Source organism: Fukomys damarensis, unplaced genomic scaffold, assembly GCF_012274545.1.
Source record: "Fukomys damarensis isolate Sample0158 unplaced genomic scaffold, DMR_v1.0_HiC HiC_scaffold_19, whole genome shotgun sequence".
NCBI classification, from domain to species: domain Eukaryota; kingdom Metazoa; phylum Chordata; class Mammalia; order Rodentia; family Bathyergidae; genus Fukomys; species Fukomys damarensis.
Genome location: NW_022900931.1, coordinates 1,622,981 through 1,637,460, shown reverse-complemented (window position 1 = coordinate 1,637,460; position 14,480 = coordinate 1,622,981). Strand labels below are relative to the sequence as shown.

Here is a 14,480-nt window from a genome sequence, read left to right as displayed (position 1 = left end):
GGGCTCTTCACACTCTGCTCTTTGTCCCTGGGCCTGCAGGGGCCTTTTGCTTGTCATCTGTGAGCCCCCACAGCAACCGCTACACAGGATGGGGCTACACAGAAGTTGAATTCACTGCAAAGTGTGTTGGAATCCCGACCTCCAGCACCTGGAACATGACCCTCTTTGGAAACAGTCTTTGCAGATGTGGCCAAAAGAAGTGAGGCCCTGGAAGATGGAGGGCCCCTGTCCAGTCTGCCTGGTGCCCTGGTGAGCAGGACATCTGTGCAGGAAGGCGGCCATGTGACACGAGGCTAACTGGAGACACAGCTCCAACAAGAGCACCAGGGCTACCACCAATGCTGTGTCCTCCCCAAAAGCCTGCCAGGGTGTATAGCTGCCCACAACTGCAGGTGGGCCTCTGGCCTCTGTGGGACAACACATATTGGGGTCGAGCTGCTGTGTTGTCACAGTGATGTGGGAACTGGCTCACTGTCCCACAGCAGCCCTGTCCCCATGTCCAGGCTCCGTCCATTCCCTTCCATGGCTCTCTTTCTACTTCCTGTCCTCTGTCCGGCCATTGGCTCAACTCTCCCTGTGACCATGGCTGGGGCCTCCTGCCTGGCCCACAAGTTTGGCCTCACTGTGTCCCTGTGCACCCCCGAGCCTCACATTCAGGGCCCCTAATCCCATCTGGGATGGCAGCCTGCAGTCCTAAGACCCCTCAGCCCCACCACACCCAGCCTCCTTGGAGGGACTGGGCCTCTGCCTGGGGATGACTTGCCTCCATGGGGTTTTGTTTGCTTCTAAAGCCTGAGCCAGGCTCATGGCCACCATTGGTGACATCAGATTTCTGTTGCTTTAAACCTGAGCGACATTACTACTACTGCGTGCTGCATCCTTGCCGGTCAAACCTTCTCTCCAGCTCTTTGGCTGCCCAGCCACCCCTGGATTCGTGCAAGATGTTTAAAGATTTGCTGTCAGTGTGTCTGCATAACATTCAGCTAATCTTCATAAAAAGAACGATTCACATTCTTCTCCACTTGATGGAGGTAGGCAGTTATAATTAATGTTTCCTAGAGCGGTCACCCTACCAGCTATCATGGGCAGCACCACATTTGAGGACCCTCAGCCTTTGGGGTCTTGAGCAATCTTGGACAGACCATGGATATAGCTTCCATGTGCCAGGTTGTCAGTAGGATAGTGGATGAGTCAATGGATGGATGGATGGATGGACGGATGGACGGATGGATAGATATGTCAATGATGCAGGGGTGATTGGATGATGAATTGGTCTATTAGTGGATGGATGGATGGATTAGGTAGGTAAGTGGCTGGATCATTGATAGATTGGTGGATGGACTGATGGATGGATATTTCATGCAACTGCCACTGAAAGTCCCCATGAATGTAACCAGTCTAAGTCCTAGTGAGGGCCCCAGCTTCCCTTGGGAATAGACAGAGCTCTGAGCCTCAGTGTCCATTGGCTGTGGCCAGTGTCTCCAAGAGGAATAGGCAGCCCATCTGCAGGCAGGACCTCACTGTGGGTCTTGGCCTACTCACTGTCCCAGAGCTCAGACTGTAGCACACTGAGCACCAGTCCTCTCTGCACCTGGCTTTCCCTAGGCCACCTCTTTGCATGAACAGTGTCCGTCTGTGTGGGGCATGTGTGTTTGCCCCACACGGTAAAGACCACCTGTCCACAGATCTGCTCCAAGATCAAGGGCCCAGTGGCTCCCGGAGCCAGGCAGGAGTTGCTTCTTTTTCTGTACATTCAAATTAAAAAAAAAACTGCTTCCTCTCCTGTCTTCTCTCTTAAACAGCTTCTGTCAGTTCTTAGGAATTTGCCCAAGAAAAATGATTGGAGTGTCTTTTTCCTCCTTCCTCTTACATGTCTCGATCCTAATGAAATAATGAAACAGGTAGCTCATGACAACTGCTGGGCTGTTTTTTTTTTTTTTTTCCTCTCTCAATCTAATTTGATTACCCGAATCTGGAGTGTTTTGCACTGTGCAGCACGGCGTGCTAATCATAAAGCAGGGCTCCCCATTCTTGAGGGCTGGTGGGGACAGTTCTCAGCAGCTAATGAATCACTCTAATCAGAGAGCCATCTTGAAAATTAATACATTCTACTGTAACTATTTAAAGAAAAAATAATTATCAAGACTGTTCTCACTAAATTATGCTGTCTAGAAGTTGTAGAAAGAAAAATGCTGTCTAATTTTGAGATGTAATCTGGGATTTGCAGATTTTCCTTTTCTTAAGTGATTAAAAGATGGAGCGTTGAGTTCCCAGGACAGGAGGGTGCCATCATTCTGATAGTTCTCCTCGTCCTCAAATTGTGATCTCTGTCTGGCACCTGCTCCACGAACACTGGGTCCGCAGGTCACTCTGCCCCCATCCTGCTTTAGGGACAAGTGGTGGCTCTTCCCTCTCCCTAGGGATACTGAAGGAGAGGCTCAAGTCTCCTGCCTCTGGGGAGAGGCATGTCCTCTTGAACAGGACCCTAATGGGTCTGAGTGTGACCTTGGTGCTGGGTTCTTCAAGCCTTCTCTGCCTCTGCAGGGCTGGCACTCACAGAACTTCTCAGTGTGGAAGGCCTGGGCTTCAGAGATGAGGGCAGGGCCCTGGGTGCCCACCCTCCCGAGAACCCCACTTCTTGGAGCCCATCTAGAAGTTCTCCTCCCCTTCCCCTGTGGCTCATCCCCAGAGTCTTGGGGCCTGGGAGAGACAGCCAGGCCAGGGCCAGCTCAGACCCTCTGAGCCAGAGCTGGAAATACGGTGCAGAGCTGGTGAGGACCAACGCCTGCGTGACCCCGCATACCCGTGCAGAGGCTGAGGTTCCCTCCTCCCGGATTGATGATGGTCTCCTGGATGGGCAGGGGGTTGGGGGCAGACACTAAGCCCTGAGGCCACGGCCTGAGGCACCCACCGTAAATCAGGTTCTCAGAGCGGCCACGGAGATGCAGAGGCCCAATCCAGGACTGTGCTCCCTGGAGAGACAGGAGGTAGTGGGGGGCTGCGGACAGTGACGGTGTGTCCTGGTGTTTAGGAGCCAGTGGAAGCCTGGCCCCCTACGTGAAGGCAGAGATGAGGTTCACCCTGTGGATGGTGGTGAGCTGGCACTTCCTGTGAGGTTTGCCTCCAACTGCTGAGAGGACGAAGGGAGCCAACGACTTGGCATGGGCCAGGCATTTATCCAGGGAGGCGCTGCTGATGGTGATGTGGGGTGACGGTGGTGATGGGCCAATGATGGCGATGACAGTGGTGACGGTGGATGTTGATGGCGATGGACGTGATGGAGAAGATAGTGATAATGAAGGCAGGGCATCTGTAGTGTTAAGTGACTGAGTTCTCAGGGACACACTCTGGAGGAGCAGAGGAGGCCGGGCAGCCTTGGGCTCGGCATGGCACGCTCCTGAGCCTCCCCACCTGCTCCTCCCAGGCCCTGAAGGACAGAGGCAGCAGACCAGGCCCAGCTGTGAGCAGGAGGAAATCAGTGTTCACCCTGCTTCTGTGCTTCGACGATCTGGGACCCACATGTAATTATTGCACGTGCGTGTAGGTGACAGGATGTTTAACCATGGGAACCACTAGAATTTCCCTAGTCCAGCACCAGAGGTGCCACACCTCAAACTGTGGGAAACCAAGACTCCTTTTGACTCTGCCTTGCATCTCTCCCTGGTCCCAGTGCCTGCTCCCCAGTTCCTGTGTGTCTGGCGTGGTACACCAGCATTGTGAACCCAGAGGAGCTGTCCCGGAGACCAGTGCCCTCCTCAGTGGGCACTTCCCAGAGTTTCCCTCATTCCGGGGCAGGTGCCTCCCAGCTGGGCTCCTGCAGCCCAGGCCTGGCAGGGTTGTCCTCGACCTGCAACAGACCAGGTCTCTCTGCTCACCAGCCCAGCGCCAGCTGTGTGTCCCATGCCATGACCATCCTGCTGTGGCCTGGTAGCAGGCAGCTTCCTGGAGCCTTAGATTTGAATACTGTGCAGATCCCTCAGAGGGAAGCCCTTTCCCTCCCTGTAGCCCACTGCTGACCTATATTGCCTTGATTATAACATTGCAGGAATATGAACCAACGCAGAGCCGGAGCCCTCCCAGACCATAAAACCGGAATGAACCGAAACCCATTTACAAATTAAACACAAACAAAACTGCAAAACCAATAAAATTTAAATTTGCAGCATTAATTTTACAGGGCAGATGTTTCCCAGAGACACAGGCACCGGGATTGGGCCCCAGGGTGCAGCGAACTACCTGCTGCTGCCTAAATCTCCTGGTTAATTCCATGGCGCCCAGTCACATGCGAAGGAGGGTCACCTGAGATCATGCTAGCGATTGTGTGGCTTTGTTTGTTGCAATCACACCTGATGATTTAACTCGGAGCCATCCCACAAGGCATTTTTCTTAGCAGTTCCTGATAACTTGCTTACACTGTCTGTCCTCTTAGTGGGCAGACAGCTTTGCCTTGCAGCATGATCGGTCGCTGCCTTGAACGGGAATAATCCAATTATTGCTGGGACTGTGAACAGAAAAAAATTTCATTGCATATTTACTGCCGCACTTACTGCTAATGAACTGCCCTAGGGATGGAGGAGGAGGAGATGGCAGAGCATGGTGCTGGGTACTGCTACCCCGGCCCTCCGTCAGGAGCGGCAGAGCTGGGCCCCCCTTGTCCTAATGGAATTCACCCGGGGTCCCGAGGGTGGGTGATTAAATGTGATTAAACATGGTGTCGTGGACACATATGTGTCACAAGCACGCCCTTGGTCTGTACCTGGTAGGGTGCACTGCCTTGGCAGTGCAGGGGCCCTACTGCCTTGACTCTAGCTGTCCCTGCTGTTAACAGAGCACACACTCAGGAAAGGCAGCGGAGAGGCCCCAAGGCAGGCCCTCCAAGCTGTGGTAGGCCCCACATTTGCTGGGGAAAACCTGGAACAAAGTTCCCAGCCTGCTATGGAACTCAGCCTTCTCCTGTGATGGAACCAACTGGGGCAGAGGAGATAAAGCCTCCGGGCTTCTGGTGTCAGAAGAAAGTGCTTCCCACCGGGGTGCAAGGGTGTGGCCCTCCTCACTGGCCACCGCCAGTGGAACTTGTGGGCTGTCCCTCCCTTGGGGGACAGGCCAAGGAGCATGACTCCAGCCAAAGAGTCTCCCAGCCCCACAGTCACTGAGGGTAGCTATGCCCCTGAACGTGTACAGTGAGGGCTGGTTGGGGACTCGCATGTGGTCAGCTCCAGGCAGGGTCAGCAACCAGTTCTGAAAAATAAATGCCAAGAACACGTGTGGACGTTCGTGTGTGTGTGTGTGTGTGTGTGTGTGTGTGCCATGCTGACTGTGGCTAGATCATGGACCCTGCTTTGGAGATGGCTGTCAATGCAGACAGAGAACACAGTCCTGGGCCTGTGGAACCTGCCGGAGGCTCAGGCCTGGCAGAGCCAGTCCCCTTTGTCCCTGAGGCCAGTCTGGATGCACACCTGCCACCGCCTTCCTCTGAGGCCGGGGCTCGCCCCCTTCCCTCCTCCAGGCACATGCACATGGGCTGCTGTGCCCTAGGCCGGGGCAGGCGGAGAGGACACAGGATGTGGGAGACCCCAATCCCTGACCACCGCCCGAAGAGGAGCCATGGGGGCTGTCACACATTGCAGGCTGTGACCGCGTCCCACAGAGTCCCCCAGCAAGCCCATTCCTCATGCCCCTCAGCCTCTGAGGACATCTTTCCCCTACCCTGAGAGCTGCTGCCACATCGGGGACAGAGGAGGGGCCTGCTCGGCAGTACCCGGGTGAAAAGGCGCAGCGGCATGGACGTGAAAGGCCCCTTTGTCCCTGGGACGTGGTGGCCCAGCACTGTGCCCCCCGCCGCCTCCAGCAGGAAGTGAGCTGGGCTGGGTGTGCAGAGCTCTGCTGGCCAACAAAGGACTCGAGTGTTCGCACTGTGCACCAGCGTCCTCGGAGGGCTGGTCCCCGGGCACACCCAGGCCGGGGGACGGGCAGGGCCGGTGGCGCTGCTTCTCCGGTCAAAGTGCCAAGTGGTCTGCCTGACTGTCGGGGGAGTGTGCACTGAGCCTTCACGGATGTGGGTGCGTACACACGTGTGCCTGTTGTGTGCACACGTACGTCTGTGTAGGGTGCCGTGTGTGGCCAGGGACTGAGGCTGCAGTGCGGCAGACTTCATCCTGGGCCTGACCCGAGCCCTGCTCCCCACCCTCCCCCGCTCCGCCTAGTCCTGACTCTGAGCACCGGTGCCTGTCGTGTCATCACATCCTGTTTCTGGGGCTCTCCCCATGACAGTGGGGCCCCGTGCTTGGCTGCACCTCCATTTCTTCGATCAGAGTGCGTTGGGGGGCGCATACGCACAGGGGCACTGCAGCCTGCTGTGTGCTTGGGGATGGTGACCCAGGCCCAGCTGCCTTCGCTGAGGGCCAGTGATGAGCTGGGCCCTGTGAGGGGACAGGCACATGCACGCCCTCCCGCTAGGATGCTGAGCAGCTGTTTACAGCCTTATGTGAGTAACCAGGGATGGGCACGAACTGGCCAATCTTGGCTGACTTCTGGCAGGGATAGGAGCCGGGTCCTGCCCAGATCATGAGTGCCTGGCTCGACCACCTCCCAGCAGGAGGTACTGTAGGGTCCGAGTCCTGACACCCAGCCCTGCACATGGGCCCCTCACACAGGTCAGGCCCAGGCCCTGGTGCTGCTGCACTTCCCTGCCTGTTCTGGGCCAGCTGTGGAACAGGCCTGTACCAGATCTGTTCTGTGTGAGGCAGGTTGGGCTGCAGCTCTTGGAGCTGGAGGCACCCCTACCTGACAGCAGAGCTCCCACTTGAAGCTCTCGGAGCAGAAGGGGCTGGCCCTCGGGGCCCCGGGGACCCTGGTGAGGTTCATGAGGTTTAGGATGCAAGGAGGGGCAGGCTGTGCTGAGTACCTCCTTGGGGCGGCTCACCTGGGACAGGAGGTATTCCTGCTCATCTCTCCAGAGCCTTCCCAGTGCCACCTTGGTGTGCACATGCACACACATATGCACTGCAATTTATTTTGGGAATTCTCGGGCACTGTAAATAGGGTTCTAAGGGTAGCATGTGGTAACCCCCCATCTTATTCACGGGGTTATGGAAGGGTTATGTACCATCTTTGTCACTAAAATAATGCAGGTGCTGGTGACTGTGCAGGAATAAGGAGCAGCCGGGGAAAGATGTGGAACGCTGTCAGGCCCCTCAGCTAGTGGGCACTGTACTGGGGCTGGTGGGTTCCAGGAGGGCATCTTGGGCCTGCCGCTCAGCTGGGGGAGCCCGGACAGGGGTGACTGGGTCCTTTTGAACCGGCACGCCAGGAGGGTCTGCCCCAGGCTCTGCAGGGCAGCAGGGTGCCCACTCCCCTGGTGCCCTCTTGGAGACGCAGCCCTGACCCTCAGCTGTTGTGTCTGTCCCCACCTGACATTTCAGTGGAGCCAGGGACAGTCCCCTGTCCCCTGTTCCTCTCAGTTCAGGCTGCCGTGGGGGATCCCTCAGGCTGGGGGCATGAGCAGCACACATTTGGCTTTCTTCTGGAGGCTGACGGCAACAGAGTGGGTTTCCACTCTTGGGCACAGCAGGGTTATTTCTACAGAGGGCTCTTCTGGGCCTGCAGACCACTGCCCCTCTCTGTACCCTCCTAGAGCAACAGGAAGGTGGGCAGAGCGCTGTTTTGTTTCAAGAGTGCATCGGTCCTGTCGATCAGGGCCCTGGGACCCTGTAAGACCTTAATTACTTCCCTAGGCCCCACCTCAGAAACAAGATGCAGGGCTTCAGCATGTGAATCTGTACTCATTGCATAGCAGTGGCCTGAGAACGGCCCACCTTGCCACGTGTGGCATGAAGAGGCCAGGGTGGGGTGGGCAGCACGGTGCACAAGCCCCTCTGCTGCACCTGTGCCCATGCTCTGTGCAGATCTACAGCAGCTCCCACTGATTCCTCAGACCTGGGTGAGGAGGGCAAGTCACTCCCGCCACCTTGCACACTAACCTGTGACCTCCCATATGCAGAGCCCCCCCCCCCCGCTTTGTGCTGGGTGACGTCACTTGATGACCCAGGCCTGTCCCCGGTCTGCTCATATGGGGTGGTCGCTGCCTCCAGGGCCGGATGCAGGACCCCATGTAAAGTGAAACTGCTGGGCTGCTTGTTGAAATCAAGGATTTCCAGGCACGGAAGTGGGGCATCGTCATGGGTGGGGCCCTGTGCAGCTGCTCCAATGCCCAGCATGAGCTCCAGCTGCCTGTCTGCAGTGTTCACGCAGATCTTTGAGAACAACCCTCCGTCCAGCTGGGAGAAATTTTAGTTCTGCCCTGCAGAACTACAACTCTGGTTAATGCCAGTGGAGAGGACTGTGTCTTGTTTAAAAAGGCAAAAGTGACACAGAAAAGAAAGTCCAAGAGGGGTGGGAGCCCAGGGAGCCAGAGACGTTGCCAGCGAGAGGAACCAGGGCGGGAGCCAGACGACAGGGGCTTGGTCCCCACTTGCCTGGGCCAGGAGTCTGCAGGGTGGGCGGTGCTACTGTCCAAGCACCTCGTGGGGCTCCGTGCATCCACTGTCGGGCCAGGGCCAGGAAGAACCGGAAGGCTCAGGAAGGAGAAGCCCAAACGGGGAAATGGAAAGCTCAGTACGTGTGTTACCAGCATCCCAACCAGAGGAAATGAAACAGGGAGCTCTGAGCGGTGAGCCCGGCTGTGGGAGGCCACACAGCTGTCCCACATGGGTACAGCGCCGGATACCGGGATCCACCATGGCCACTGCCATCTCCTCCAGCGTGGCGCTGGACTCAGGCCTTGGTGGTTTGTTTTTTTTTTTTCCTGTGTGAAATGCAAATAGCCCTTCTCTGACCTTGAAGTTGGAGTAGGGGGAAGAACCCTGCACACGCAAGTGTGTGTGTGTGTGTGTGTGTGTGTGTGTGTGTGTGTGTGTAAGTGAACACTGAGTAGAAATAGTCCTGGGCACTGGCTGTTGTGTGCTTCTCCCTAGAGTACAGCACATGCTCGTGGATCTTGCTTTTGTAAGCGTGCAGCTAGGTAGTCGAAGCCCATCTGAAAGGAGGTGGTATTTTTCCCTAGTGGAGAAATGCTAGCAGGTCTTCGGAGGTTCTGGAAATAAGGTTACAGTCATGCAATTAGCATTATTAGTTCAACTCCACTGTGGGCTCCCTTTGTCCAGGGCTTTCTGTTCCAGTGTAGTCCCCAGGCCCCCCGTCCCTGGGGTGGAAGGTCCAGGGAAGGACAGGAAAAGTCAGTTTGGTTTTCGGGGTCCTGGGGCTCACAGGAGTCAGTAGTCAACTCCTACTGACCTGTCCCTCCCTGCCCCTGGCCACAACAAGGACCAGGTTTGGGGGCTATTGGTGCAGGGATGGCCTCCGGATCCGCCCAGGCCTGCAGAGTTGGGACGCAGTTGCTGTGAACTCCACTAGGTCCTGCCCACCTCCCTCCTGGCACCTAGCCCCAGCTCCCTCGAGGAAGGGCCTTTGGTGTTCTTGCACGAAAACACCGCTTCGGCCCTTGGTGGCTCCACGCTGGTTGGTGTCAGTGCTAGGACTCAGGCCCCTCCAGGACATCCCTGTGCGCAGCTGGCCGGGCATTAACCGGCTGCCTTCCTCTCTCTGCAGCTCGCATCATCAGAACCAAGCAGTGGTGTGACATGCTCCCCTGCCTGGAGGGGGAAGGCTGTGACCTGCTCATCAACCGGTCCGGCTGGACGTGCACACAGCCCGGAGGGCGCATAAAGACCACCACGGTATGTGGCCCTCTCTTTTCTGTGGGCGCCAGGAAGTTGTGTCTCCCCCAGGAGCAGAACTACCATCCCTTCTACTTCCCACCTCGCTCTTAGGAATTTGGCCCCAGCAACCTGTCCTAGATCACATATCATCTGGTCCCCTTGAGGACAGGGTGGCGGACTCAACCTTCAGGGGGGCTGGTCGACACCGTAGCATCATGTTAGCTAGGGTATCTGGTATCAGGGGCACATGTTGGGGGTGTCATGTGACCCTCAACTTTGGAGGAGCCTCTGGAGCTTCTGGATGCTTTCTAAAGTATCAGGACTAGGGTTGAATTCTGCAGGATTCTGCTACCACAGAGGTGGTGTGGTGGCCACTTAATGACCTTCAGGACACCTTAGTCCCTCCTTAACCCACTGAGCAGGGTGCTCTGTGAACTCCTCTTTATAGAAACAATTACTGACTTGGTTCCCAGAACCACTCTTCCTCCATAGGTTGGAGCAGAGGGCTTGGAGTCCTTCTTCCTGCCCTGGGCACTGTGGGCAGTTTTCCCTTGCAGTGTCCATGTAGGTGGCTCTGGGCTCTCCAGTGCTGCAGTCCACAGGGTCACCTCTTCTCTGGTGGCTGATGAGCTCTCCCCCTAACTGAAGGTGAAGGTGAAGCTGAGGGCTGGGCTCCCATCCCCCTGCCAGATCCTGGCTCTATGGGGGATGATGGGATCCTGGGCCCCAGCAAGGGGCTAGAAAGCACCCTCCTGGAATTGTACAGGCCAGCAGCCCACAGATGGGACTAGACAAACACCCACCCTTTCTTCCCAGTCCTAGCAGCACACCCAAGAAGCCACTCTACTATGGCTGCCCAGGAGGGGACTCAGACCACCTGGTCCAAAAGCTGGGCATGCAGATGGCTTTGAGTGCAGGTCAGGGCCAGACTGTGAAGCCCAGTGTCCTCCACCCCTGGAGCCAGAGGGCCAATGCTGCACCCCTGGGTCCAGAAGGTTGTCCTGAGGCCTCCTGTGTTGTGAAATTAGAGCAGACTTAGACTTCATGCCGCCTGGGCCAGCTGTGAGTCCCGCCTAGGAATGCACAGACCACCAGGACGTAGGGCCTCCTTGGCAGAGGGAGGTGTGCATTACCTGAGCCTGGCTCCCGTGGGGCCCACTCTGTGTCGGGATGCCTGTGGGTGTTGGGTTTATCCTGTACTCCTGCGCAGAAGCGAGGGTCTGTCCTGCCCCAGTGGCGGGTGCTGGGATCCGCGGCTTCCCGCCTCCTGCCCTCACACTCGGGTTGACCCTGAGGTGGGCTGTGACCTCAGGGAGAGTCTGGGGCCCTTGTGTCTGGGTTTGCCATTCCAGTGCTTTTCAGAACGGCAGGGACCTAATGGCGAGCAGCCCCTGACAGTGGAAGGCCCCATGGCAGGTCAGTGGCCTTGGGATCCATGTCTGGACCGCAGGGAGAGGCACTCAGTCCCCGATCAGGAAGTGTGACCGTGACAGGCCTCTTCCCATGAACCAGCCCAGCCCCCAAATTCAGGTCTGGAGTAGATGTGCCTTGTCAGGGAGTCTGGCCTCTCGCAGCCCCCCGGGGGAGGCCATGCCCTCCCAGATGGGAGCCCTGTGTTTGATAAAGACACCCCAGGTCTGGGCTACCTCTGGCCCCTCCAAGGACACAGGCCTGGAGGCAAGCAACCTCCTCTCAGCTGCACCCTGTGGTACGGGAGGCCATGGACAAGGGCCTCCTGCCCAGCCTCATTATCCACTCGAGACTTTGTCACAGTGGCCAAGCAGCTGGGGTGGCGGATTGGGCCTTGGGTAGATGGTGTGATGTCAGGAGCCTCAGCAGCCCTCAGTGCAGCAGTGGGTAGGTGGGGGCTCCTCATCTCTTGTCCTTCCTCTGCTGTGCCCAGTGACCTCGGGACTTTGGGGCCAGATGGGTGTCTGTGGGCTGTGAACAGCCAGGGCTGACACCAGAGCACCCTGTCCTCCAGGCCTCTGTCCTCTCCAGGTGTCCTGAGGCTCTGTGGCATGTCTCTGCTTCTAAGTCAGGGGTGTCTGCCCTCTTGGCTCGCCCGGGCCACCTGTGTGGAGAGGAATCGTCCTGGGCCTCGTGTAAATCTATAATATACTTCATGTGTGCCAGTAACAACACTTCCTTTATCCATTATACTTTCATTATAACATTTTCATTATAAACCAACCAGCCCAAGTTTAGTAATAAAATGAGAAACCTCCGTGACTGCTTATTAGCAGCAGCCACGGGCACGTAGGTGTAGGCAGGGTGAAATAGCGTGGTCGCGGCACAGGCCCATGTAAGTCCTGACCCACAGGGGTTCTGATCCAAGGGTGTGCGTCCACGCAGGGCTGTGTCCTCCCCGACAGTGGGTCCCACTGCCACCTGTGCTTCCACGCATAAACACCGCCTGACAGAGTTGTGAAAAATACCACCCTGATCGCTCAACGAGGGTGACAGCTTCCTGTGGTCCCTGGGGCTGAGTGACCAGGGGCCGTGGTCGGCCACTCCGGCTCCACATCACACCCTGGGTGCAGTCACCTCCGTGGCCTGGACCCCGATGAGCACAGCCTTTGTGCCAGTGCCAGTGCCTGGCCACCAGCTGGGGGCTCAGCGAGGTAGGCACCTCTGCCTCACCCCTTGCTGAGCCCTGTTCCCGGGCAGTGGAGGGCTCACTCCCAGGGCACTGGCTTCGTAGACGTTCCTGACTCCACACAAGGTGTCCTCACCTGGACTCAGGCCCTGCTGGAGCAAGGCGGGGCAGGACCCATCACGTCACTCAGTCTGGCCCAGCTCCACGCCTGAGAGGCCAGGCAGCGTAGGAACAGCTGTGTCCCCACTCGAGGCTTCCTGTGTTGGTTTACTGTGGTGGGATCCCTATAATACAAATTCCCATTAAGAAGCGAGCCATTTTGTGGGTTTCATACATTCACAAGGGGCTGCAACCACCACGGTGTCTAGCGTCAAAACGTGTCCTCTCCCTGAAGTAGCTGCTTCCCAGCTGGCCAGGCAGTCGGGAGCACGTCCTACCCCACACACAGCCCAGGCTCATTGTGGAGCCTCCAAACTGGCAATCTGGCAGCCCCCAGTATGCGGGGGCCCCCTGAGAAGTGCAGGGACAGGAAGTGGCCACTCCAGGCCACCAAGGAAGATGCCATCAGCGGGCCCTGGTGGCAGCTGGCCCTCTGTAGCCTCAGGTCCCATGTCCTCGGAGTGCAGCAGGGCACAGGTGCACATAGCTTTTCCCTGAAGCCCGATGCCCTCGGCAGTCACAGGGGACTTAATGATGCACCTCTGTGGGAGGGCATGTGGGGATTCTCTGCAAACATGGCACCATCTTACACGAGGGATGGGCACTGTCACTTCAGTGCTGCTGCACACCAGGATGGGGACTCAGCCTTGCCTGCTCTTGCGTTCTCCCTGCGTGCCTGTGTCCTCTTCTCGCACTCTGCCGAGTCCTTTTAATGGAGTTCTACTGGCAAATCAAGGACCAGAGCAAAGGCCATTGACCCATCACCCTGTGGCCGGAGATCAGGCCCCAAGGTATATTGGCCCACTCCTGTTCTTGAGGGTATTGGCCAGGGCTGGCCACCACCAGGGACAGTGGGATGGGCTTCAAATCTGCTTAACATGGAAGCAATGGCTGTGATTGTCCAGGCCCACTTTGTGGGAAGACCCTTGTGGACAGGCACCAGGAGATCCCCTGTGGCTAGGAAGCTGGTTGTTCTAGTTGCCATGGTTCCAGGTAGTCAAAACACTGGGGGTCGGTCGTATCAGCTATGCTGCCCTACTCCAAAGCCAGCCTGATCTGGCATGGACCCTGGTACCCTTTAGCTCAGGACTGAGATGCTCCATCTGTCCTCTCTGAGGATGCTCTCAGGGGACCTGCAGCCCCCAGAAGACATCTGTTTCTGTCGTCAGGGACACAGTCGGCACAGTGGGGGAAGCCAGTCCAAGAAGGACTGCGCCCTATAGAATTCAGGGAAGGGGATGTCCCCTCCCGGGTCCTCAGAGAGACAGGGCTCTCCTTCCCGCGGTGAGTGTGCAGTTGGGCTGGGCCTCTGTCCCTTGTCCTGGCCCTCGTGTTGCTCTCTCGTCACCAAGCACAGTTGGTGATGTCCTGAGCGAGCTTATGCCGGGTCAGGGACATGGGCTGCAGCCATCCTGGGAATGGCAGGACTAAGCTCCCACGGATTCCCGGCCCTCAGTGGCCTCCTTTCAAGCTCTCTAAAAGGTTGGTTGAACTCTCGAGCCAAACATCATAAAACCGAAGCTCATAATCCCACTTCATGGTCTCGTCATGACCCATTATAGTGGGTAAATGAGCGCCTGAGGTTCCCCTGTCCTCATAAATCGGTTTTCCAGGAGATGATGGTTTTCTCATAAATTGGCTTTAAGAATCCTGGTGCTTCCATCCCAGCGCCCATCCCTAGGTCAGACTCCTCCCGACACTGCTGCTCTTACCCTGGCTGTGCCCACCCACAGCCCCACAGCGGGCCCTGGGCCTTGGAGTCCCCAGCCCTGCCCCCCACCTCGGGCCTGCATAAGTACTGTGATGAATGGATTCATTGATTAACCCAGCAGGGACCCACAGACATGCTGACTTTGGCATTTCCGAGACCATCACTCCTCCAAGTGCGGGTCATCACCCCATTAGTGGGTCCTGAAAGTAATTCAGTGGCTCATGATCAGCGTTTAAAAGGAGGAAAAAATAGAAGAAAACATCAGTGAGCGCCCAAGTGACCCGGGGTCCATTTA

The 14,480-nt window shown here is 57.1% G+C and overlaps 1 protein-coding gene across 3 annotated transcripts in view; it reads left to right on the top strand.

Moving 5' to 3' along the window:
- Positions 1–14,480, top strand: part of Tafa5 (TAFA chemokine like family member 5) — a 98,559-nt gene that overhangs the window by 64,174 nt on the left and 19,905 nt on the right. For all 3 annotated transcript variants that reach the window (XR_004518087.1, XM_010634300.3, XM_010634298.3), the window contains exon 3: positions 9,607–9,734. Coding sequence is in view for 2 of the 3 variants with exons in the window: in XM_010634300.3 (XP_010632602.1) it covers positions 9,607–9,734 (128 nt within the window). In the remaining variant the exon portion in view is untranslated. The remainder of the gene's footprint in view (positions 1–9,606; positions 9,735–14,480) is intronic.